The sequence below is a fragment of the Perca flavescens genome, chromosome 7 (genome assembly GCF_004354835.1).
Source record: "Perca flavescens isolate YP-PL-M2 chromosome 7, PFLA_1.0, whole genome shotgun sequence".
NCBI classification, from domain to species: domain Eukaryota; kingdom Metazoa; phylum Chordata; class Actinopteri; order Perciformes; family Percidae; genus Perca; species Perca flavescens.
Window position 1 is genome coordinate 28595088 of NC_041337.1, and position 27998 is coordinate 28623085.

The window sequence follows — 27998 nt, forward strand, 5'->3', positions numbered from 1 at the left end:
CGGAAGTCCTTACGTCAAACATGCGCCTTCGACGCAGAATCATGACGTTACCTTGAGCAAGACTCAGTAACTTCATCAGTGTGTGATGTTATAATTGTTCTATTTAAAATTAAACCTCTTCTATGGGCTTATTACCCCGAGCAGTGGGTCCACTTAATACTACTAATGTGAAGGTAGGCTACCTGTTTGTTGACGCTAGTAACGTTACCGTAGTGCAGCTTCAGCATGCTGGATGCTGTCATCGATGGTGTTCTGCTAATGCATACCAACTTTGTATCTTTTTCTTAATTTAAATAAAGTTTCAACTTTGTCACAGTGGGCATCTGGTTAATAATTATGAAGTCCTCAAAACAGCATTGCACAATGCACATATAGTGACGTTAGTTAACTTAATACTGGTTGGTACAACCAGAGAGCCTCAGATTGTCTCAGATAAAAACAAAACATCATCAATCATTCAATCATCTTTTTCAGTCACATGAAATCGTACGAGATACAATTCCAATGAAATGTAATCCCATCAGCTTCTTCACCTTGTGCATGATTCATCATACAGCAGATATATCACAACCAATAATGCTGACATGCAGTTATGTACATTACCATGGACTCCCTCTTTCAACTTTGCCAACATTTTGGAGGCTGCAGGAGTAAAGCAACCCTGGCTCAGTGTTACTTCATTAGTAATAAATGGCCAGAGGATAGTACCATGACCATAGAGGGAAGTGTCAACATTCAGAGAAGATACAGTATACAGTTTATTTTCTTGTGTTAAAAGATTGTAATACCATTGGATCAGAAAATCATTCATCCTACTGGGTCAATATTGTAGGTTTCTAAAAGAACATTAAAGAACATCCAGAGGTGAAAAATAAGAGATTTACTGTAAATTTTACTGGCCAACTACAAATTACAAATTAAATCTCAAAGTCAAAATGTAAATTATTTTATTTATATTTTATTAATTTCAGTTTCTTTTACAGTACCTGAAAATCATGACTTTTCTTTATCTTGTGTTCCCATATCCCATTTCTCTTTCCACACCCCCTCATTAAAGTGACCCCTGCTGTCATGCCTCCAATCATGGCTCAGATCAGTGATCCAAAAATCGCATTTGCCTACCTGCGCCCGGCCTGTGTCCTCCTCACCCGAGCGCCCACTGTGACCAACGTGGAGACGCTGAGCGCCCAGTTAAAAGAAGTCAATGATGCCACGTTGCAGCAGCTCCAAGAGTACGTCCTCTTCCCTCTTCGTTTTGTCCTTAAAGTCCCCGGGCCTAAGAAGGACAAACTGGTGCAGGCTGTGGCTGAGGCCATGAGCCACGTCCTGGAGAACACTTGTGTCCAGAGCTGGGAGACCCTCCGTGACCTCCTCTCAGAGCTTTGCCTCTGCCTGTGCTCTCCAACCGACCCTGGGAAAGCTGCAGATACATCAGAGGAGCTGAAATTGGCTGTTCTGAGGTGCTTGGATGCCCTGCTTCATGCTGCTTATGGTGATATAGTCTTCAAACTCTTTGAACCAATTATGCTGCCCGGACTGGGAGCTGCCATATCACTCCTGCTGGCTTTAGGAGAGAAGGAGAAATCCAGAGATGTACAGGCAGCATCGTTGAAGTGCCTGCAGGCTTTGACTCTGCAGTGTGACTGCACTCAGGAGCATGTCGTCCCATCCTCAGAGGAGAGATGTGCTATAGGCAGCACCATGGCTTCATTCCTACCTGGGATCACTGTGGCTGTAGCCAGGACCATTACAGGAGATCTGAGACAAGGCCATGCAGTCACAGTCAGGGCCATCAAGGTACCATATCTCTGTGTTAATTTATATTCCCTGGTGTGATGATGCAGGACAGTTAGAGCCATGCTTAATATATTTTAACTGCAACTTTTTGCAAGCTTTTCATTGCATTACTGGTGATGTCTGTTGATTTAGTCCGGTGTTACACTGTGTGTATTTTGACTGCATTTCACATTTAGTAAACATGGATATTTCACTACAAAATTAGTTTTTTAGTAAGTATTATTATGTATTATTAAAACTGCAACTAAGGATTCTTTTTAGAGCTGCAACGATTAGTGGAATAACCTTTTGGTCAATTGTCAGAAAATGAATCTGCTACTATTTTGACAGTTAAGTTTTTGTCCCTTTAAGTCCATTTTCAAGCAAAAATGCCAATGATCGTTTCAGCTTCTTAAATATGAACATTTGCTGCCTTTCTGTGTCTTACATTTATTCTAAATTGAATGTCTGAGTTTGTGATGGACATTTTCCACTATTTTCTGATAACAGTGAATTGATTAATCAAGAAGATAATCTGCAGATGAACCCATAATGGAAATAATTACTAGTTGCAACCTTAATTATTATCAATGAATGTGTTTATTATTTCCCTTATTATTATTTCCCTATTAATAATGTAGGCTATAAAATAGTGAATAATGCCCATCACAAGGTGGCGTCTTCAAATTGCTCTTTGTTTGAACCCACAGCCCAAAAGATAGATTTATGTTTTTGTCAGTAAAATGTTCTGTTGATCATCACACTTTATATTATAAATTCACTGTAAATTGTACAATAATATAACTGTGGAAACTCAGTGTCCCTTGATAGTCTATATGCTGTTTTAGAGGCTTTTCCACACTGACTCATATAACATAACATAATGCAGTTATTGATTGTAATTCATGACATATGTTTACAGAAAGCGTCCTTGTATCAGTTGATTTAAACCTTTGTGTGTTTCTTTATTACGTTAACCTGAATTTGTCCTGGTAAACTGAAAACTGCAGAAGAAGAAAAGAGTCCATCATGCCTTGCCAAATTTACAGAGAGTATACAGATCTGTATAGATTTGTGTTGACTCCTCCATGCCACCAAAACTCTAATATGGTAGAATAACAGGTTGTAGCTGCAAGGTAATAACCACTATACATAAAAGAGCACAAAGAAAACATCTACCCTTATTTGGACAGGGGAAAAAAATGATTATACCCTCGTACAAATGTAAGATTTCTTTATGCCACACAATCATCTTATTCCACTTGAATTGTCATTCAGGTTTGGTCCAGGACTGTGGGGCTTGTCATGGAAGATGGCCAACTTCAGGCCAGTAAGCCCTTGAAGACTCCCTCACCAGACCTGGGGAGAATCGAACAGCTGATGGTCCATCGGACACAAGACTGGGTGAAGAGCACAGCGGGGAAACTGTCAGTGCTCCTGAAGAAGATCATCTCCTGCACCTCGGCTCACCAGCACTGGAGGGTTAGACTAGAGATGGTGGAGCTGGATGACCACCTGCTGGCCAGGTGTAGCCAGTCACTGGGAGAGTGTGTGGGACCGCTACTGGAAGCACTGGTGGGGGCAGTCAACGACGAGGAGCCCAGAGTCAGAAAGAGGTTTGATTTGTTTACCATTTTTGTAGGGCTGGGTATCATTCAAAAATATTCGATACCAATACCATGACTTTGATACCAGTTCCTAAACAAGACTTTATTCAATACCAATTTTAAAAAAACAACAAAACAAACAAAAATAAATTACAACATAACAAATTACATCACAAATCTTTTTATTTATTTTTGTGAGCCCAGTCTGAAAAAATGTTTCTGCCTGCCTCTGCAACGTGTAACATTAGACAGCCAATAACAAAAATGATTAGATCTTGTTAGAAGCATGCTGCATGCTTATTGGCTCACTGACGCTGAAGAGATTTACTCCTTAGGTATTGAAATTCTCTCTTCTCATCTTCTTCATCCGCTTATCCGGTGTCGGGTCGCGGGGGGAGCAACTCCAGCAGGGGACCCCAAACTTGTACCCTGGATCTCGTTCTTTTGGTCATGACCCAGCCTTCATGACCATAGGTGAGGGTAGGAACGAAAACTGACCGGTAGATCAAGAGCTTTGCCTTCTGGCTCAGCTCTCTTTTCGTCACAAGGGTGCGATAAATTGAATATAATACCGCACCCGCTGCGCCGATTCTCCGACCAATCTCCCGCTCCATTGTCCCCTCACTCGCGAACAAAACCCCAAGGTACTTGAACTCCTTCACTTGGGGTAAGGACTCATTCCCTACCTGGAGTAGGCACTCCATCAGTTTCCTGCTGAGAACCATGGCCTCAGATTTAGAGGTGCTGATCCTCATCCCAACCGCTTCACACTCGGCTGCGAACCGATCCAGTGATTGCTGGATCAGGACCACATCATCTGCAAAGAGCAGCGATGAGATCCCCAGCCCACCGAACCGCAACCCCTCCCCACCCCGACTACGCCTCGATATCCTGTCCATAAATGCTACAAACAGGATTGGTGACAAAGCGCAGCCCTGGCGGAGGCCAACCCTCACCTGAAACGAGTCCGACTTACTGCCGAGAACCCGGACACAGCTCTCACTTTGGTCGTACAGAGATCGGATGGCCCTGAGAAGAGACCCCTCACCCCATACTCCCGCAGCACCTCCCACAGTATCTCCCGGGGGACCCGGTCATACGCCTTTTCCAGATCCACAAAACACATGTAGACCGGTTGGGCATACTCCCAGGCTACCTCCAGGATCCTTGCGAGAGTGAAGAGTTGGTCCGTTGTTCCACGACCAGGACGGAATCCGCATTGTTCCTCTTCAATCTGAGGTTCGACTATCGGCCGAACCCTCCTTTCCAGCACCTTGGAGTAGACTTTACCAGGGAGGCGGAGAAGTGTGATACCCCTGTAATTGGCACACACCCTCTGGTCCCCCTTTTTAAAAAGGGGAACCACCACCCCGGTCTGCCACTCCTTTGGCACTGTCCCAGACTTCCACGCAATGTTGAAGAGGCGTGTCAACCAGGACAGCCCCTCCACACCCAGAGCCTTGAGCATTTCTGGACGGATCTCATCGATCCCAGGGGCTTTGCCACTGTGGAGTTGTTTGACTACATTAGTGACTTCCACCTGGGAAATTGACAATGATCCCCCATCATCCTCCAGCTCTGCCTCTAACATAGAGGGCGTATTAGTCGGATTCAGGAGTTCCTCAAAGTGCTCCTTCCACCGCCCTATTACCTCCTCAGTTGAGATCAACAGTGTCCCATCCTTACTGTACACAGCTTGGATGGTTCCCCGCTTCCCCCTCCTGAGGTGGCGAACAGTTTTCCAGAAGCACCTTGGTGCCGACCGAAAGTCCTTCTCCATGTCTTCTCCAAACTTCTCCCACACCCGCTGCTTTGCCTCTTTCAGAGGCTGCAGCCCTTCGGGCCCTTCGGTACCATGCAACCGCCTCCGGAGTCCTCTGGGATAACATATCCCGGAAAGACTCCTTCTTCAGTCGGACGGCTTCCCTGACCACCGGTGTCCACCACGGTGTTCGTGGGTTACCGCCCCTTGAGGCACCTAAGACCCTAAGACCACAGCTCCTCGCTGCAGCTTCAGCAATGGAAACTTTGAACATTGTCCACTTGGGTTCAATGCCCCCAGCCTCCACAGGGATGCACAAAAAGCTCCGCCGGAGGTGTGAGTTGAAAGTCTGTCGGACAGGGGCCTCCTCCAGACGTTCCCAATTTACCCGCACTACCCGTTTGGGCTTACCAGGTCTGTCCAGAGTCTTCCCCCACCCCCTGACCCAACTCACCACCAGATGGTGATCAGTTGACAGCTCCGCCCCTCTCTTCACCCGAGTGTCCAAAACATACGGCCTCAGATCAGATGAAATGATTATAAAATCGATCAATGACCTTTGGCCTAGGGTGCTCTGGTACCAAGTACACTTATGAGCATCCATATGTTCGAACATGGTGTTTGTTATAGACAATCCATGACCCACGTGCGCGTTGAAGTCCCCCAGCAGAACAATGGAGTCCCCCACTGGAGCCCCATGCAGGACTCCAGTCAAGGTCTCCAAGAAGGGTCCACCGGGGTAAACTCTCTCGTCCACCGGGGTAAACTCCAACGCAGCGGCGCTCAGCCGGGGGCTTGTGAGTATCCCCGCACCCGCCCGGCGCCTCACACCCTGGGCAACTCCGGAGAAGAAGAGTCCAACCCCTATCCAGGAGTATGGTTCCAGAACCGAGACAATGCTCAGAGGTAAGCCCCACCAGATCTAACCGGTAACGCTCCACCTCCCGCACCAGTTCCGGCTCCTTCCCCCACAGAGAGGTGACGTTCCACGTCCCCAGAGCCAGCGTCTGCTGCCCGGGTCTGGTCCGTCGAGGCCCCTGATCTTCACTGCCACCCGTTTAGCAGCGCACCCGACCCCAGCGGTTCCTCCCACAGGTGGTGGGCCCATGGGATGGAGAGGGCGTTGCCATGTTGCTTCTTCGGGCTGTGCCATATTGAAATTGGGTATTCGATACTCAATACTTTAGAGGCAATTCGGTCGGTGACTAAAAAGTATAGAATTCGGTACCCAGCCCTACATTTTTGGTGAGGTAAACATATTAAAGCCTACTACTACTACTACTTGATAACATTTATGTTAATGTTACTTCTCTCCTCTCCTCTAGGTGTGAAGTTGTTCTCAGGAAGGTATCACAGAGGAATCAGAGCTGTAGCAGCAGCAGTGATATTACCAGTGAAGGCAGCAGAAGTGCTCAGACCTTCACTGACGTGCTTTCAGAGAATCTCTACTCTTTGGCCACCTCCCTGCCCAGACTGATGAGGACCTCTGATGACCAGAAGAAGCTGTTTGTCCTTAATGTGTTTCTGGGTTATTTGAAAGTCCTGGGACCGCTGGTCTCCGTGATACTTAACTCGGCTGCACATCTCGAGAGGATTTCCAAAGCCTTGATGCAGGTGATGTTAGCTGCCATTGTGTCAAACTATACTTTTTTGGATGGGAATCAGGGTCAAACATAGCTTCAAGATAAGTAAACCAAATTAATGAATTATTAAATACATATTTATACGGTACGGAAGTAAAAAAAAACAGCAACCTCAGGTTGTCCCTTTACCAGCCATCTCAGGTGAAATCTTAAACTTCATCACTAAGTTTAGCTGTAAAGCTTGACAATAAAATAATAAACTAGCTACCAATCCCACATCAGGGTCGCAACCCACAGCCTGGCAATGTGTGCCAGCACGAACAGGAGAACACACACTGCTGCTCTGTTACTACCAGTATACCGCTGTGAAACTAGAGGCCTTCATTTCTTGTATAAACTAGTTTAGTATCACAAACCTGCAATACATCTCTGTATGTATATTTTGTAGATGAGATTTATTGTGTATTCCGTACTAAACCTGCACCAAAAAACAGTTTAAATAGAATGTTGTACACCGACTAGTATCATTAAATTAACAGTTAATGTTGATAAGCTAATTATAGAATATAACTTTTTAAAACATACGGGATTTAAAGGTCCCACATTGTAAAAAGTGAAATTTCCATTTCTTTTTTAAACCTGGTGCTATATAAATACTGTGAAAGCATCAAAAGGCTCAATTCACAGAGAATTGCTCACAGCCCGTATTCTGCAACTGTGCCTATATTATATATAGGTAAGTGCAGCTACAGGGATGTTAAAGTAATTCCCCGGCTGCAATGACGGTACAGAAACTCCAAGAGCGCAGATGTCGAAAACCCAGAAATGCTGACCAATCAGAGCAGACTGGACTTTTTCGGGAGGGGGGCTTAAAGAGACAGGTGCTAAAACGGGGCTTTTCAGGCAGATACACAGTTATATTTTATGAGAAAAATGTGGGGTTTTTTTTATGTTAAAGCATGTAAACATGTTCTTATAGAAACCAAAATACACATGAATCTGAAAATGAGAATACTATGGGACCTTTAAGCATTTTAGTAGTTGACAAGTGGAGTTAAATTGCTTTAAAAAAACAACAACAAACACTGCTGTGTGCCTTTTTACAGGTGCTGGAGCTGGATGTGATGGATGTTCGTATTGTGGAGGAAAGGAGTTACACTGCTACCTTAGAGACAAGCTCGTGCACCCATGATTCCTACACTGCTCACATACAGAGGAAGCATTTTCTCTACTTCACAGATGAGAAGATCTTTTCTGTGCTCATGGAAATCTGTCAAACATTAGGTATGAGTGCTGTTTTTAGGCTGTATCAAATGGATCTACAGTACTTTTTTTTTTATCTTTCAACTGTGTAGACTAATGTCAGTTGGCTCATACTGATACTATACATAATGGATTAAAGCTGGCTGAATCTTTTGCCTAAAGGTTTACATTTGACATTTAGTTTGAGTAACTTTCCCTCTGTCTATCTTTAGGTTACTACGGCAACATTTACCTGCTGACCGATCACTTCCTGGATCTGTACCAACAGTCTTCAACATACAGAAAGCAGGCTGCCATGGTGCTAAATGAGATTGTCAGGGGTGCCGCAGGCATCGCCGTGGCAAAAGAGTGTCAGGGTTTGGAGACTCAAGTTTGGGGACGCTCTGCCACCCAGGAAGACCTTAAAGTTGCAGTGGTGTCTGTCATAGAGGAATACACCAGTCCGAACAACTGGCACTTGACAACTGTCAGTGAGGAGACAGATAGAGACCGACAGGACCAGCAGGTGAGGATAGTTTGTTCTGAATCAATGGATTGTCAATGGATTGTTTTAAGGGCTATGAATATTGCGGCATCATCAGCTAAATTTACTCATCAGCAAGCTCTCTGGGAATGATCATCATGTTTAATAGATGACCTTACCCTTCATGGAATGATATTCTGAATGAAGAAGTGATACTTTGCTATTTGAAAAAAATATAAAGCTAAAATATGTGTCCAGAGGCACGTCACCAAATGAATAGGATTCTAAGCCCAGAAATATACACTAGTTAGAGGGAAGGTTTAGCCATTGTAGAGACTGTTGCAGCATCCTCCCCAAAGTCAAATTACATTCATTAACGGAATATTGAATAGATATAAACATGGTAGAAACTACTCATCTGTCATCTGACAATGTTGACAGATGATTTTGTGGGAAACATTAGCACAGGCACTATCTTTACTCTGTACTGGTACAGCAGGGTAACTGATCACTGATGTGAGCTACATTCATTGTGTACAGGAAAGTCAATTCAAAACTCTGTCATGAGTTGGGGTCTTGAACAGCCATTAGTGTAAACTATTTTTATGATGAATTGTAGTCAATGTTGGAGTGTGGTGATATTATTTGGTTTTGGCCATCTGATGTGCTTCTCAACCCTGTGGAGTTTTCTTTGTAAAATGAAAGATACCACATGGAAGGTTTGTTTGCTTACATTTGCTGTTTTTTACCAAAACACATTGTGTTGAGACCTAATAAAATGTTGAATGCATATCCTTCTTCATAAAATATTTATAGAGAAAACCTTGGAAAAACGTTGACACCTATACTGTTTGCTAGCGCTTTTTCTACCACTAAAAATTCTCATTCATGCTGTGTCCTTTCGTGCATGCAGGATATGCTAACAAAACAAGGACCCACTCTCAAAAACATTGCTCCACAGGGTTACTAGTGGTCAAAACTTCCACAGGGTACCCATAAGACTTTTGGAAGAAATGTTTTCCTTGTGACTTAACACTTCACTTTACAATTAGCAAACTGCATCACACTAGAAATGGGAAACGTAATCTTCTAAACTGAACTTTATTTTCTCATAAGAGCATTGACATGAATCTGTATTTCAGTCAGTATAGCTTCATCAGGAAAGATTTATTATTCTTACTTGATGGAGGCCTACCTGCAGAAACACTCTGAAGTAAAAATTATCCACAGTGTGTAGGGTTTCTAGTTTCATCTCCTCTTCAATTTGTTTTTCTCCTAAAAAAAATCAAGATGTCCCCTTGCACATTCAGGTTTGAATGCAACTGTCTGTTCATGTGTTAACATGTAAACTTATCTTCATATGGACCTATATTCTAGTATTGTACTAGAAAAACTATATGATGTATGATAATGAGATTTGTCTTTTGTCTTTCTGTAGCTGCTCAGCCCATCCAGACTCCTCTCCATACCCAACAGTAATGTTGGCAACACTAAAGCAAACTCTCTCCAACTGATTCCTTCGTCATTTGGCACCGTGTCTTCCTCATCGCCAACCTCTGCAATCCACCAGCTCAACAGTAACATCTGGCAGCTGTGTATCCAACTCGAGGGCATCGCTTGCTTTGCTCAGGCACTGGGGCGGGACTTCCGGCCCATGTTGATGACATCACTGTACCCCGTACTGGAGAAAGCCGGAGAGGAGACACTGCTGGTCAGCCAGGCAGCGCTGGGCTCTATGTGGGACATCAGTATTTCCTGTGGCTACCCCTCCCTGAAGGAGCTGATCAATGAGAACTCTGACTACCTGCTCAATGACATATCACTTAACCTGCAGAGGCTCAGTCAGCATCCTCAGGTAACATTCACACAGTTTGTCATGATGAGGAATGCACAGTAGCACTAGATAAAGGAGGAAGAACAAGAATGAAGGAAAGAGAGGCAAGGAGAAGGAGAATTTAAGAAAAAAACGCTTGTGTGCCAGAAGAGAGTTCAGTTATTTGAGGCAACAAGATCTTATCACCCTTTTAAAGTAAAAATATAAGAGGAAATTGTTAGAAAAGTATGGTAAGTGGAGTTTATAGTTTTATCAAAAAACATTTGGACGTTTCATGAGCAGATATGGTTGCACATCTTAATAGGGCGGAAACTATTTTCATTATCAACTTCTCTTTCGACAATTATGTCATTACTCATTTACTCAATAGAATTTCATCATAAGTTCTCAGAGCCCAAGGGGACATCTGCAGATTCTTTGTTTTGTCTGACTAAATGTCCAAAACGCAAAAGAAAATCACTTTACAAAACAGTGAATATTTGGAATTTTTGCTTGATAAATGACCCAAACAATTGATCAACTATCAGAATTCTGGTGATTCATTTTATGTTGATTATTGACTAATCTGTTCAGCAATGCAAATGAATAAAGTGGCGTAGTAACGTAGGTGCTTACAATAAACAGTGAACCCACAGTCATAGCAGTTTATACAATTAAATTATGCCCACATTTATGGGGTACTAGAGATGGGACATTGTTTTGCAAGTCACAAGTAAGTCTCAAGTTTTGATCCCAGAGTCAAGTTCAAGTCCTATACTAAACTAAACATTCCAAGTCAAAAGGCTGAAGTCACATGATTAGATCACACGTCATTGGTGTTGAAGTTCATTTTGTTTCAAGTTAATGAGTTTCCTGACTCAAGTTTGACACTAGTCCAAGCCACGAGTTCACACCTGTGTGGTTTATCACCCTGGTGAATAATGTAAATGGGTTTGCTAGGACCCAAACATGTATTTCATTATATTCCCGTCTTGTTGGCCAGGCTCCACGGGTGTTGACAGTGATGTTGACTCACTCTGACTGCAGCCTGCTGCCTCTGGTCGGGGACATGGTTCAGGATGTGCTGATGGCTCTAGATCTCAGCTACGACCACACAGCTGCTCTCTTCTGCTCTGTGCTGCACGCGCTCATGAAGGCACTGGGTGAGATTTAGAAAGTGGTGTCAACTCATTTATCACATGTGGTGAGGGTTAAAATAGCACAAGGGACAAATTAAGTGTATTGCTTATGTGACTCTACCATACTGTACCGTACCATCCCACTCTACCACACTTTGTCTAAGCATTCAATTCAGTTATAGTCAAAAACATTTAAGGATCATTTCCAGGTGATCTCTGTGAAGTAGTGAAATACAAAATAAAGCAAAAGATCTTGCGTATTACCACTTTTGCGTCACACACACCACACTGCTGCATCATTAACCTAATCTGCTGCTGCTGTTGTTTTTCCTTTAGCGAGGTGGTTTCCCTCCAGGTGTTGTCGGACCAGTAAGTCTGCCAGACCCGACCAGACCTCCCCTCACGACGAAATCCTTAACATTCGCCAATTCCTGCTGGATCACCGCATACAGAAAGAGCTAGCAGAGGGCATTGGAATAGAGGAGGACAGCAATGAAGACCTTGGTAATACAGAATGGTGTCTGTATGAGGCATAAACAGGAAATTATATTCCACTGTAGTATAGGTTTCATATTGTTGTAGAGGTTATATCAGATGAAACTTATCAGTATTGTGAATAACCATAGTATGAAATATAAAAAAGCCAACAACAACAACATTGGTTGTTTGTTGAGTTGATCAATCATTCTTCATCTGTCTGACTATCACTGTCTCTCCAGAAGTCCCTCCTCCCCAGGAGTGTGAGGATGTTGAAGATATTGGGGGTCCTGATGTAAAAGCGGAGCTTCCCTCCCACCTCAGCATCACTAAAGATGTTATGGAGCGCTCCATTCATCTGCTGAGTGATCCTAGTCTCAGAATACGACTCAAGGTACTGTCTTTGGGATGTAGTGTGAAGGGAAACGTTGGTTTTGATGATAATAATCCTAGTGAGGATTGTTCACCATTGTACAGGAACCCATTTTTAAATGCATAGATACCGTAGAAAGAAATTTGTTTTGTCTCTACACTGATGGCTTTGTATTGGTGTTACAAATATTCTAGTCACCCATGATACCATCATGAAGAGCCAATAGAAAATGTGCAACCTCATATCAGCTGAAACACCTGTAATTCACAACACACACAAGTGAGCTAGCACAGCTCCATGTCACCCTATCCAAAATCGGAGACTTGGCAAGAGGCATGTTCCAAAGAGTTCTAAGTGGAGCACAAACACATGCCAGGTCTTTAGTTATAGTCTTTTAGTTAGTCATAGTGCAGTCAGGCTGACAAATTTTAGTCCAGACAGGTTAGCCACCCCAGGCTAACTCTGAGCTACTGTAGAGGCTTTGTTACCATGATATTAACAACCAATGGCCTGCTGACAACTAGAAACCACATTAACCTCACTGCATGTCTTTGTCCAAGGTATTGGACGTGCTGGAGCTGTGCGTGTGTGTACTGAGTGAACAGGAAAATGAATTGCTCCCTATGGCCCATCGCTGCTGGCCCGCCCTCCTACAAAGACTCACCGCTGATGACCCTTTAGCAGTACTCCAAGCCTTCAGGGTACGTAAAACAAGTCTGTCTTTCCATTTAATTTGTTGTAGTAATAACTGTTAACATTGCCTTTTCCTGAAAATTGCTTATTGAATCTGTCGGTGGATCATTCAGTAACATCTGCAGCTTGATATTGTGATGAAGTACATGAAAAGTTTATTAGATAAGTAGTGTAGTTTCACATTACACATTATGTACTATATGTGCATAATGTGCAGAAACTGAACAGTGCATTTTTGGCTAAATTAAAATAACATGTATTGACATGTACTGTAAGTGTAGTTTAGTCCGTTATAAAATATCTAAGATGGTTACTTTTGGCAGGCTATCTTCTTGTTTTTAATTCTGTGAAAAAAAAACATTTTAATAAACTAACAAGACAGGAAAATCTGTAAATTTTTTGGGGATTGTCTTCCCAGAGCTGACTTTTCAAACTATTTCAGAGAATCAGAGGATGAAAATGGCCCTCTCCCTTGTTCCCTGATGAGTGAACATCACAGTTATTTGTGATAGTTTCTCAAAGTACAGGTGTCAATTGATTCTACTGTCACTGTAAATTAGTCTACTTGTCAAAACCTGTCTTTAGTTTGACTATTTGTGTATCTTTTGTTTCATATTTTCCCTGATGCATTAATAAAATCAGACATAACTGGTTTGTAAATTGTCATTTAGTCACTCAGCACTGCTGCTGTCAAACTGTACTATGGCCATCAGCCTAGGTTTTGTCAATACTATGGTTTATCCAGGGGATAATATTGCGTCACTTGTTTCTTAATTTCCGAATTTCTTAATGAACGACACATTAAAGGGACATTTTATTACATTTTAACAACTTGCTGTGTACATACTTTACATGCTGAGTCTCTCTGCCAGGTGCTGTGTACGCTGGGTGAAACATGTGGTGACTTCCTGAGGAGGAGGGTATCTAAAGAGGTTCTGCCCAAGCTATGCTCCTCGCTGGTACGGCAGGCTCCGATCAGCGTCAAGGCCGGACCCGTCTACACGCACACCCTAGCCTACAAAGTGCAGCTGGCTGTGCTGCAGGGGCTGGGCTCACTGTGCCACAGACTGGACCTGGGTAAGAGAGGAGAAACACAACAACACACAGCTTTCCCAAGACACAACATACATTTTCATCCTTTATGATTGTACATGGTATAATCCACATTATAACAATGATCATACCAGGTAAAACGTGGACATAGAACACTTGACTGGTTTCTTAATGAAGGTTGGTGCAACATTATGTCTATTTAAGCAAGAACATATTGAGGATCCTCAACATCCTAATATGTAATATTACATATCTTGTATAATGAGGGCTCTGATGAATTCATTCAAAATCATTACAAAGAAACAGACAGGCAGACAGACAGACAGACAGACAGACAGACTGCACATGTTAAGGTTCATGCAAATTCATTTTATTGTGTGTATATGTATATATATATATATATATATATATATATATATATATATATGTGTGTATATATATATATATATATATATATATATATATATATATATATATATATATATATATATATATATATGTATGTATGTATGTATGTATATATATGTATGTGTATATATATATATGTATGTATGTAAGTATGTATGTGAGATGGGAAGATCAAGGGTTATTTTATGTTTGTGTATCAAGTACAGAGCTGGAGTCAGGATATGGTTAGCCAAGCTTAGCATAAAGACTGGATCAGGGGGAAACCATTTGCCCAGCTCTGCCCAAAGGGAAATTACGGAACACAAACGGAACATAGTGACTTCTTTTACCACCAGATGGCAGTCTTGTACAACAGTGAAAATTCCATATCAGGAATTAGTGTATCTCAGTGTTCCTGCTTGGTTTTGAAGATCTAAAGACATTATCCAGTGTTACATTTAAAAATTGGATTGGGATAACTTAAGATGCAGTCTATCTATTTATCAATGCCATCACCTAAAGTTTATTTTTGGTGTATGTCACTCTCTTGTATTTGCGATTAGGCAGTGGGTTTCATGACAGTCAACCCACTTTCATTTTTTTTATTCACATTTAATCAGTATTGTTTTATTTACCTTCCTTTGTTAACATCCCAGCCCATCCCATGCACTGCAGTATGCAAAATGTTTTTGCCATTTCCACTCATACTTAAAATCACACAATACTCAATGGAATGTTTTGATTAAAAAGGCCTTGGGGCTGTGGCAGTGCTTGAATTCAACATGTTTTAAAGATGACTTTGAACATACAGACCATAGCTAACTGAGCCAACAGGATACTGCTAAATCCTCTAACTGCACTCACGATAACCACTGCAATCAACTGTTCTCCCTCAAGCTCCATTTCACCACAATCAAGCAAGAAACACTGTTATATCTGCACAGCAATCAGCAAACCAAGAAGCTACAACAAAGGAGGACATTTATAATTGAATAACTCAAAAATGAAATGTTTTTATTTTATTTATTTTTTTAACAGTGCTTAGCATATCAATCAATCAATCAATCAACATTTATTTATATAGCACTTTACAGCAACCAGCAGTTATCCAAGGTGCTTTACATCAGGAACAGAAGAATAAAACAACATATCATACAATAAAAAGAATGAAACATAGAAAACAGTAAAATCAGAAAAGGTTACATAGAAACAGGAGGAGAAGAGGGAAATTGTCACACCACTACTATGTATTAAAAGCCATTATAAACCAATAGGTTTTGAGTTTGGATCTAAAAAGAGCTACATCTGTAATAGTGCGAATATCAGGGAGTAACTTGTTCCAGAGTCTCGGGGCAGCAACTGCAAAAGCCGGATCACCCCACCGTTTATACCTTGACCTTGGGACTTGTAAAACCAGTTGATTTGAAGACCGGTTGTGCTCACGCAGGGTTAAAATCTCGGACAAATATTCCGGGGCCAGGCCATTTAAGGCATTGAAAACAAACAATAAAATCTTAAAATGAATTCTAAAACGAACAGGGAGCCAATGTAGGGTGTAGAGAACGGAAGTGATGTGTGCACGTCTAGATGTATTTGTTAAAAAGCAAGCAGCAGCATTTTGCACAAGCAGATCTTCGGTATCGTATCTAAAAATGTGCATATATAGTGGCCTGGGGGCTCATTTCCAGTGTGTTACCAATGCTATAATTATGAGCTGCTTGTCTAATTTTTTCATCCATCATTATGTTCATTAAGCCGTGATGACGTCCCTGTCACAGTCATACTGGGTTCAAGTTGCTGCAAGCACAGTACTTATACTGGAACTAAGAGCATCTTAATGCACTGTGGGACTTCTTTTCATCTCTGTTTTGGTGTCTTTACTTATGTGTGCACTGCAGGTTTCAATTCAATTCAATTTTATTTATAGTATCAAATCATAACAGAGTTATCTCGAGACACTTTACAGATAGAGTAGGTCTAGACCACACTCTATAATTTACAAAGCCCCAACAATTACAGTAATTCCCTCAAGAGCAAGCATTAGCAGTGGCTATTGCGACAGTGGCAAGGAAAAACTCCCTTTTTAGGAAGAAACCTCTGCAGACCCAGACTCTTGGTAGGCGGTGTCTGACGGGGCCGGTTGGGGGCGTGATGGCGATAATAGTCGCATTAAAGATAGTGGAACAGTGACTTTGAAGGTAGTCGTTGTAGTTCATGTCACAGCAGGACGTTGCGGGATGAAACGTGGCACCGCAGAGCATGGGTGGGTGCAGCAGACGCAGCAGGACGCGGCCGGGCGTTGAAGGGAATTCTTCTTCGCAGAGCTATGCATAACATAAGGACTCCGGGGAGTAAACTCCCCAGAGCTAGGTTAGTAACAAGCAGTTCTGGGACAGGATGCGTATAAAAGGAAACAAATGAAAACATTGATGAGAGGCTGTACTGGCCTGCCTCCCTCTACTCACACTATATTATTGATTATATGATCATAAATCTGATGACTACGAAGAGAAGCAGGTGGGCCGGGTTAGGCGGACGCTGCAACTCCTCACTTCTTAACTATAAGCGTTATCAAAGAGGAGAGTTTTCAGTTTATTCTTAAATGAGGTGATGGTGTCTGCCCCCCCTCGGTTTGAGTGGATAAGTGTTTTTTCAAACTACATAATGAAAATAGCATGCTCACCACCTACAGTAAGAAGTGGTGGTTGCAATCAGTGATACAAATCATTTGTATTCATTAAGTTGTAATCATAATCACTTCTCCTTGCCAAGCACAGGGAGTATGCAAAAAGTGATTGGTGGGGTAACGGCGATAAATCAGTTCATAGAACACAGGTCTGATTCAAAGGGCTCATTGTTCTTGTTTTTAAAGTAAAAAATGGCTGTAATTCAGATTTATAAAATGAAAAAATCTGAGAACCCGGTTTTATGATTTTAGGGGGTGGCACAGACGATAAGGTTCTGTCCACTACTGCAAAAACCTAGGATTTGATTTTGAGTAGTGGTATATCCAGTCTGGTTACCTTAATAGTGGGGTATAGAACTTGGTGATAGCTTGAACCTCACACGTTACACCCTCCTGCTGAAGCTCATCACTGACAGATGAAAAGTTAGCGGCTGGTGACACCATGTGTCACAGAGGTACCAGGACTGTGTGCAGCGCTCCCCGGCCAACAGTAGAGTTAGTAGTGTCAGCACTGCATTGCATGGCGAATTCCAAATTGGGCATGAATGGGGAAACGTGTAGAAATAGATAGATTTTTCTTAAAGAAATTTGATTTATGAAAATGTATGAAATGCCATTTATAGTGCAAACAGCAGCCTGTGGGTGTGTGCTCTGTCTATCTGTTACGTGAAGCATATTCTGAACTGTTGTCATCACAATACAACTCTTTACTGTAAATGGCAGTAATCAGTCTCGTCCTGCAGCAGGAAAGATGTGCAATCTCTATGAAATCTCAGTAAAATTCTGATTCAACAGAGATGGCTATTTTATTTGTGGAAAATATAAAACAACGTTGAATCTTACTCTCACACAACAAACAAACATTACACTAAGTATAATGAGACCTGCATATAGAAATATAGGCAAACAAATATTCAGACACTGCATTTACCAATAATCTGAATTAATATACTTAATAATCCCACACTTAGTTCATGTACACAAGATACATCCTGCATATAAGTGTGTAAAAACTGTTAATAATGTTGGCTTGTCCTTATGTTCCGGTATGCTCTGTTATTTGGTTTAGTCATGGAATAAATGCTCACTTAAGCAGGAAGAATTGGCAGCAGTACACTTTTGCAACCACTCACCACACCGTGCTCTTCTGTCAGTGGCAGTGCTTTCACTTCTTGAGCATCTAAGTGAGGTGCAAAGAAAAGGTGAGAAAAGCCATCAAGTGCACCAGTAGACAAGCCATCTGTTCCTGTCTCCAATAAAATGAGAAAATGTGACATAGGCTGTTTGACTTCAAAATAAGTCAGATCAATTAGCATGTTCCTCGTTGGTACTAATTTAAAACACATAAAGAATCTTAGTTTAAGTTAAATAACTGTTCTCACATTTACCTTAAAAAGTGTGTAACCATGGCAACATGCCAGGCTTGCGACAGGTATTTCAATTTAAGACTTATTCTACAGGTTCAAAACATGTTCCTGAAGCTGCACCAATCAATATTTTTTTAATTAACAATGGGTCAAATGTCTATGTATAATGTCACTCGTAGTGATGAACCCACATACTGTACATTTATCATCAAACTCTGCAGTTCCTCTTAGCCCTATGGAGCTTTTTAGCCTCATTTCTTTTCCCATTGTTTTGGTTTCCAATTCACAAATTAAGCAAATGTTTTCGTCTTTCACAGATTTTAGTGAAAAGATCTCCAATAAGGCCGTGAGATCCTACCCATGTAAATCACAAACAGAGTCAGTGGCAGAACCTAGTGGAGTCCAACACCCACTGAAAATGTGGTTTTCGGGCTGAGACTACGGACTCAGCTCTCCCTCTGGTTATATAAGGACAGGATGGCTCATAGCAATGACCCTGGTACCCCATACTCCCACAGTATCCTGTCACAGGGCTCCCTGGAGGACATGGTCGTAAGCCTTCTCCAAGTCCACAAAACGCACATTCAACATCCAGTGTACTCATTCAACATATCTTCAGTCTCTGTCAACTCGTTGAAAGCAGCAGCTCTAAGTGTTGGTTTTGATACTGATTTGCCTGTTTTTTCTCTCCCAGGCTCCCATAAAAGAGAAAAAATAAACCTGTCTCTGCAGCCAAAGCTACACCATTAGGGGTGTAATGACACATTCAGCTCCCAGTTTGGTTTGATATGCCGTACTGGGTTCTCACTAGGGGTGGGAATCTCTTGACACCTCACGATTCGATTCGATTCCGATTCAGAGGCCAACAATTCAATTCTAAACTGATTATTGATGCATCTCGATGCAACAATTTTTTTTTTTATGTACATTTCCATGCGTGATTTTAAAAAATATACATATAAATCTGAGTTTGCTACTCAGAGTTTGCTAATCACTTCCTAGACAAAGTAGCTAGACAAAGCTTAGATTTGACAGTATTTGTCACACACAAGTTTTAAAGGTGCCCTGCCACATGTATTTCATTACTTTGTGGTAATGTCTGAAGTTCTACCATGGACTCTGTAACATTTTTTGTGGAAAAAATGCCTTGGTTACCTTGTTTCAAGCCATTCTAGCGTGGTATAGAAAGCCTACAGGAAGACTCAGCTTGATTTCTGCTGGTTCTCATTAATATTCAACAAGCTAAGCTGTTTGAATCTGATTGGCTAACAGCTAGCCAATGAGAGCCTGGCTGTCAGAATCCTTTACCCAGCCCAACTGGGCGAGCTAATGAATAGTAATGAGCTCAGGCAATATGATGTCAGACTGACCAACTTTTGTAATTGTCCTGATTTCTCTGCTTATTTCTTTTCAGTGGCTAGAGCTGACAAAGGAGGTAGCAGTTTATTTTCACATTCACAACATAACACAAACATATATGGACCTAACATATTGCAAGTAACAACAGTTTTGTATGGCAGGGCACCTTTAATGAAATGTTTTATCTAATGAGGTTTTTATTTTGTAGTCATTCCATGCTTAAGCCTTAAACATGCTTGTGAAAGTCACCTTCTGCACTTTTGCCAAAACTCAAAGTTGTTGTCCATTATCCCATCCTCTTTCAGTCACTCTGTTTTCTGATTTGTACTTGTCTGGACTGGAGACAGTAACTTAAATAAAAATCTTTATCATTTAATAAAAAAAAATTTAAAAAAACATTAACTTATCAGAATCGATAATCAAATCGTTTTAGAGAGAATCGTGATGCATCTAAGAATCGATTATTTTTCCCACCCCTAGTTCTCACTATGATATTAAGACCGTATTGCAAACAAAATCAGAAAAAAAAAACAATCATGACTGAAATGTTTTTTTTTTTTTTTTTAAATATAGCCTACTTATTGGTTATAGGACCTTTTTGAGTAATTACTCAGTATTTCTGTCCATCTTTTTATTCTTCTCTTTGGTGCACCAACAACAATGTTAGGATGCACTTCCTCTGTCCGTCCGTCCTCATACTTGTCCTACAGTATGTAGTGATGTCTGGGGTTCAGTGGTGGAAATGGAACTAAGTATATTTACTCAAATACTGTACTTAAGTATAAATTTAAGTAACTTGTACTGTACTTGAGTCTTTTCTTTTCATGCCACTTTCAACTTCTACTCCACTACACTTCAGAGAGAAATATTGTACTTTTTACTCTACATTAATTTGACAGGATTAGTTACTTTACAAATTAAGATTTTTGCACACAAAAACACATAGTTTATAAAAAACTTTTTTATTATAAATTAAACTACCACCACTGCTGGTTTCTCTGATGTTTTATAATCCACCTTAATCCACAACACAAACCAATGGCTGCTATATCCATTATTTTTTACAGTCTATGGTTCCACCACATCCCAAACGTGCTCTATTGCAATGTGATATCATGACTTTTTGTAAACCTACTTATCTTAGTTATCTGTACGCATTTTGAGCTGTCCGCGTATGTATGTCTACGCTCTATACAGCGGACGGCAGTCTGCAATGTCACAGCATAAACATACACGCCACGTGGCACTTTCTAAAGCCACGTGGCGTGTTATCGCGAGGCTACGTGTTATCGCGAGGCCACGGTTGGGTTTAGGAAAAGAAGAACTGGTTGGGTTTAGGAAAACAACAAACGTGGAAAGGAAACACGCAGGACATGAAGTCACATGCAGGACACGATCCTCGCTCTCATGGGTGAAAGTCCTGTCTTTTACCCATCCTCCACTCTGACCAACCTCCCTACGCGGATTTTTGCCCTTTCATACTACTCGCTACGGCGTCTATTCGCACGCGATCACAAGGTAATGAAAGTCAATGGAGGCCAAACAGCGTTGATAAACACGCTAAAAAACGAGTATGCATCTTGATAACACGCCAATAATGGCATACGATTCAGTGTGTCATACATACGCCACTTGATGAGATCAGTCTGTCTATTGATTGACTGTGGAGGCCATTGGGGTACACTAAAGTCATTATGTTGGTAGAATCAGCTTGAGATGATGTGTGCTTTCATATGAACAACAACTGAACCTCTTGACCATTTATGCATGCTTTTATGCAGTGAAGATCCTTGTGCATGACTTTTCTTACTGGCACTTGACACTGTCAGAAGGGGAGAGATTTGGAGTTGGAGATGGAGAGAATGTGAAAGAGCAGGAGAGAAACAGTCAGCGGCTGCAGCCTTACTCATGTGAATACCGATTTGGCTACAGCTTACCTCTGGGATGCCTGCGGCAAGCCAATTACCAAGCCTCAGTCACAGAGAGAGAGAGAGACAGAAACACAGATTGACTGAAGCAAATAATACATTTCAGCCGCAGTTCTAGCTTCAGTTCCAATTTCACCCTTTTATTCATTTACCACAAAATCTAACAGCACCTGGCCCTCTCCTCTTTATTTCTCACTTCTCTCTGCTTCCCTCCAAGCACCTCGATTCCACAAAAGACTACAGGCTATGAGTGCAGCACCAGAAAGGGAGTAAGAAAAGGGATAAAAGCGGTTGCTAAATAATCCCATTTAACTCTGAAATGTGCACTGCTGCTTTTATTCTTGACACACAGCGAGCAGGCCTGGTTCTAGCTGGGTGTGGGCTAAATTGGCAAATAGAGTAAGCAGAGAGGGAGAGAGACATGTTTTGAAATGAGGCTTGAAAGGCAGCCCAGTTTGCAGCTTAGGGAATCTCTTAATGTCTGCTGGGAAGGATGGAGCGAGAGAGAGCGAGAGAGAGAGAGAGTGTGTGAATGATAGGAAGAGGAGATGAAAGAGTGCAAAGAAGTCAAGTGGATGGAGGGAGCAGTTGCTGGCAAGCCTCTGACAGGTACAGGTAAAGAAGGGGGGAGAGAGAATCAAGGCAGGTAGGTCAGTCAGAGTACATAAAACTGCAGGAAGTGAAGAAAAAAGATAAAGGGTGGTATAAAAGGAAAAGGAAGCCATTTTCACACACACACACACACACACACACACACACACACACACACACACCTCAAAGGGGAAAGAGTGGCTATGTGAAACCCAGAGATGTGGAAACAGCCTACTGCAAATTCTTTCATCAGCCATCTCAGCAGTTTCTCTCACCTCATTAGGAGTTACTGTAGAAAAAGGTAAAGTCCAGTCATGATCCATTTCTTTTTTTCTCTCTTTCATCTTCTCTTCCTCCTCCCTTTCCAATCTACTATCTCACCAAGCTGCGCTGTATGCTGGGAACTATGATTACATCTTGAGCTTTTGATTATGTGGATTTTAGGAAACAGTATATGAAGTTGATACTAATATTGGCCACTTGTTTTCAGATGTGATTACATTTTTCATGTATTATATCATATTGATATTATATAAAAGGCTAATAAATATGTATGTATTTTACAATTATGCTCTAAAAGACAATACAGAGGAGCAAATGCAGTAAAGGTCCTGTGCTTGGTTTTCTCAGGTGAGGCAGACCTGGATGCTGTTTGCGAGGCCTGCCTGCCCTACCTGAGCTGTAGGCAACCAATCAGACTGCAAGAGGCCAGCGTAAGGTGAGCCCTGATCCAAGTCCTTCCATTTCATGCTATATATTGTGCTTTTTCTTCTTCACTACATGTATGTACTGTATGTGTGGTTGTACTGCTGCTTAGCTTGGCCAGGACACTCTTGAAAAAGAGATTTTTAATCTCTTCCTGGTTAAATAAAGGTAAAATAAAATAATTTGACTGCTGTAGTTGATAGTTACATCCCTGATTACAATTTGACAAATAAAACAATAACATATTCTGTTGTGTTGTTCTATATTAAATTACCCAACAGTATATAAGTTAGTTCAAATTTTCTTTACATGTGGAGAAACAAAACAAAATTCATGTGTACATGCAGTATTTCTAACCAAAACATATTGTGTGTATCATTGAGGCCTAATAATTGAATCCACTTCCTTCCTCAATTTTTATGAGGAAGGAAATAAAGCTTTAATTTAAAATCCTGAATTGTTTATATTTATGTTTTCCGCATTACTGCCATCAACTGCGGATTAGCAGAATATCTGCACGAATGTGTATTGCGTCCTCGTACATGTGCATGTGCGTGCTCATGTACGACATAACCGCAAAATCCACTCTGGCTAAATTCAATTTTGAATCCCCCAAACTTGTGGACTGGTCTGCCAACTGTTTCCTAGATTAATCCATTGATCATTTAGTCTGTAAAATATTCTTTTACAGCCAAATACCCCTAGAGGTCTTTCCAGGCTTACGCTTTGGTCTTGTGTAATTGTTTGAATATTCAAGTTTCCTAAAAATTCTGTCATATGAGAGGTATCATGAGGAAATTCTGATGAGTATAATTCTGATTAATGTTTTTTGAAAGTGCTGTTAATTTCTTGGGGGTATATTATTACTTCTTGAGGTCGCTTTCCTAATAGTAGGTATAAGTCTGGATGCAGATTTACCCTTCAACTGATGGGCGAGAAGACACCCTGCCTTCTCTCCATGTTCATAAAAAAAAATGCTCGCGACCGTCACAGATTTCGTTCAATCTTTTCTGTAGACAATAAATCATATTGCGCTTTAAGGTTCAATTTTTCTTTGTATAGCTCGGGTGTTGGGGTCTTTGAATACTGATGATCAATTTTCAAGATGGAGTCAATACATTTTTCCTGTGTTTGCCTTCTTTCTTTGTTGCGTGATGCTGAAAATTATATTATTTGTCCCCTTAGTACAACTTTTAATGTTTCCCACAATAAGGATGGTGATATAGAGTCTGTCTGATTAAATAAAAGGAAATATTCTATTGCTTTAGATACGTACTGACAAAAGTTTGAATCCGAAGGTAATGCTGTGTTCAGCCTCTAAGAAGACCTTGCGGGATAATTAAGTGCAATGATAATGTCAAGGATGAGGGGTGCGTGATCAGACTCTACAATGGCTGAGTACTCTACCGATTTTATTGAAGGGAGAAGATGTTTGTCGTTGAAAAAGTAATCTATTCTAGAGTAGGACTGGTGTACATGTGAAAAAAAAAGAAAATTCTCTTTTATCAGGGTATAGATATTAGAGATGTTCCGATACCAGTATCGGTATCGGCTCCGATACTGCCTAAAACGCTGGTATCAGTATCGGGAAGTACTGGAGTTAATGCACCGATCCGATACCACGTAATAAAGCCCTAAAGAAAATCTATGTTAAAATAGATTATTTATGTTCTTTTTCTGTTATAACTGACTGTCAAAGTGGACAATAAAAGAAAGTTCTGTGGCGTTCATGGTTTGTGTTTGTTCATGTTTCACAAAGATAGAAATAATATCACATCCATACAGGGATAGTAGTATACAGCTGTTAAAACATAATAAAATATATGACACACTGGTATCGGATTGGTACTCGGTATCGGGCGATACACAAGTTCAGGTATCGGAATCGGTATCGGGAAGCAAAAAATGGTATTGGGCCATCTCTAATAGATATGTCCATGGGTCTATACAACCTATATGAGAATATGAGGCTAGAAAGAGTCCTGGACATCTTTGATGTGAGTTAGGGCTGCTCGATTATGGAAAAAAATATAATCACGATTATTTCAGTCAATATTGAAATCACGATAATTTAACACGATTACTCGTTGACTTCTGGAAAGATGTTGTAATTATTGAACTTAAAAAACAGTGGAAAAATGTATATAAATCAACAGTAAAAAAACACATACAACTGTGAAATTTTCCTCAATACTTGTCCTATTTAAACTTTATTTTTTCATTCAGAAAATAAGAGTTTACTTGCAAAACGTAATGAGCTAAATAATTGTTTTTCTCGATTATTCAGTTTTTGTGATCATTGGGAACCGAAATCATAATCACGATTAAATTTCGATTAATTGCACAGCCCTAATGTGAGTGTAGTTTTAGGATTTGAATGGTCCAAAGATCTGTACACATTTCCGCGTGTATGTCTACGCTGTATATAGTGTCGCCACGTGGCGTCTTATCGCGAGAACGTGCCGTGCTATCACGAGAAGGTCACACGCGTGTAAAAAAAACAATAAACGGTTGGGTTTAGGAAAAGAACATGGGGAAGGCTTTATTAAAAAAAATTAGGGCTGTCAAAATTAACGCGTACATTTTTGCGTTAATTTTTTTATATTTAACTCGTTAAAAAAAATTAACGAAATTAACGCAGCTGTGTTTGTTTACTTCATGTGGCGGCTGAGAAACGTAATACGTCTACATAACAGCAGGCGGCATTACTCTGTATTGTTGCCCAAGTAATGAAAACCGGCAGCTGATTGGACGAACGCGTCACATGGGTTTGTTTTCTCCGGATATTGAGAGCCAGACTGTCATGGCGGCCGTTCAGAATACGATCTCATATTGTACTAAAATAGTTCACTGAAACATGTTTCTGAAAACATTTTAAGCGAGAAATAGGCCGTGCAGTTGCTGAATCTGTCTTCATTTCAGCTCAACACAGGTCAGTTTAGAAGATTTTTGTCAGATTTTGAGACTAGTCACCTCATTGCACTCGCCATTTCCGGGTGAGTCCTGACTGCCCTGCCGCCGACTGAACTCTCGGCTCGTTGGAGATGAACTGCGCCTCGCCTGTAAAGTAGACGAGAGCAGGCGACAGCAGCCGGGGACGGTGACAAAAATCTGCTCTCAAGTCGGACAGTTTTTAGCCGTTTCCAGCAGCCTTCAGCAGGACTAAATAAGCCAAATTGTTGCTGCTGTTGTTCTGAAAGATATTAAACATTCTGAACTTAGCAGAACCTTTCCTTGTTTGTTTTTTTCTTCATATTTGCAAAGTTAAGTGATTTAGCATTTAAATATCCATTATTACAAGCTTCAGTCTCAATTCAAAAAAGCGATTAATCGCGATTAATTACAGCAAATTGTGCAATTAATTAGTTAATTTTTTTTAATCGATTGACAGCCCTAAAAAAAATATATAAATAAATAAAAAAAAAAATTGATAAACGCCACACACGGGACGCGATCCCGGCTCTCCGGGGTGAAAGTCTTGTGTTTGAACTTCTCTCTGTAGCTCCCAGATTTTATTCTTCAGCTATGGGGAAGTGCAAGTTTAGCGATACTTGGCTTGAAAAAGGTCTTGGTTAAATCAATGCTTCTTATGCAAAAGTGAGAAACGTATAACTGCTGTGAAGGGTCTCCAGCAAATGACAGCCATCAGCCAGTTCTGCCAAGTATCTGGCGGCTCCGGCCCCGGCACTACCTCCACACTGCCTAGGTGAGACCCGCACTGCAGTTCCACAACTCCTGTAAGCGACCGCCGTGTCGCTTTTGGATCAGAGCCAACACTAAGAGCGGAGGTGTTCTGGGTCCTCCACACTGTGACAAGACACCAGTCCTATAATGCCAATGAGAAAATCTGAGAATTGTTTCAGACGAAGTTTCTGGACTCTGACATCTGACGTTTTATTTATTTTTATTTTTTTTTAGGTTGTGATATAGGCCTTAAATTTCATTCATAATGGTCTCAAAAAGGTCTTAAGAGTCTTAAATTTGACTTAGTGAAACCTGCAGAAAACCTGACTTTCCATAGGAAAAAGGCAGTGTTGAGTTAATGAGCTTACAGTCAAACTGTAGGACCGTGCACTAAAGCCAGTGAACCTGCTGTGTTCTGCTCAGTCTGTCACTTTGGATTATAGGAAGGTGTTTTTTGATAACATAGATATTATGCACCTTACCAAAATATAGCACATAGCTAATCCTCCTTCCAATGTATCCTTTCATTCCACAGCGTTTTCCAACACTTAATCCAGGTGGATCCGGATGCCTTCTGGTTTACTCTAAACGAGCTGCACTGCCCATCGTCCTACATCCCGCCCCACCCCGACCTCCAGCCTGTACAGCTGAGCGGAATGGGTCGACCGAGAGACGAGTACTCAGACAACGTGCTGAAACTGCTGAGAGAGGAGTTTGGCTCGGTTGCTGACAACAGTCAGCTAATGAACTAGTGATTGATGTGATTGACTCCCTTCTCATATGGACGGCTAATTGAACCACTGACTCCAACGAGTCTGTTTACTAAAAGAAAATCCGACAATTGTGCAAAAAAAACCCCGCCATCAGATAAGGTTGTGATAACCTTCATGCTCTACACAGCTCTGATAAGCAGCAAGGTACAAAGGGAAAATATCAATGAAGCATCTCTACGGCTGTTCACTCTCCTGCTGCAGGTGTAGAAACCAGGAACACTTCTGACAGGTCTTCTACATTAGGAAACATGTAGTCACAGTGCTGATGTTTTTCATTTCATTTTTCTTATGTCAAGGCACTGACATATACTCTATGGAAATGTTATGTTTGCTATTCCTTTTTTTTCTCTTTATTTTCTTAAGAAATACCTTTTTCCAACTTGGAACCGCCTAGCTGGTTTGAATCATTCAACCTGAACGCATGGGACTTTTATACAGATTAACTTGCCTCTTGGTAACAAAGAGATTTTTTGTGACCTATTTTAATTAAAATAATCATCAAAATACTAACTAACA

The 27998-nt window shown here is 41.1% G+C and overlaps 1 protein-coding gene across 2 annotated transcripts; it reads left to right on the plus strand.

The window, feature by feature from the left end:
* The first annotated feature begins 32 nt into the window (after positions 1-32).
* Positions 33-27992, plus strand: tti1 (TELO2 interacting protein 1). 2 transcript variants are annotated; one of them, XM_028584063.1, is made up of 14 exons: positions 33-173; positions 1058-1797; positions 3055-3392; positions 6471-6759; positions 7835-8012; positions 8204-8496; positions 9893-10309; positions 11271-11430; positions 11743-11910; positions 12126-12277; positions 12817-12957; positions 13822-14026; positions 22951-23038; positions 27245-27992. In XM_028584063.1, the coding sequence occupies exons 2-14, from the start codon at positions 1072-1074 to the stop codon at positions 27459-27461; spliced, it is 3372 nt and encodes a 1123-aa protein (XP_028439864.1). In that variant the 5' UTR covers positions 33-173; positions 1058-1071; the 3' UTR covers positions 27462-27992. The 2 variants fall into 2 exon arrangements, with proteins under 2 accessions (XP_028439864.1, XP_028439865.1); XM_028584064.1 differs by having other exon boundaries at positions 12129-12277.
* Positions 27993-27998: the final 6 nt, after the last annotated feature.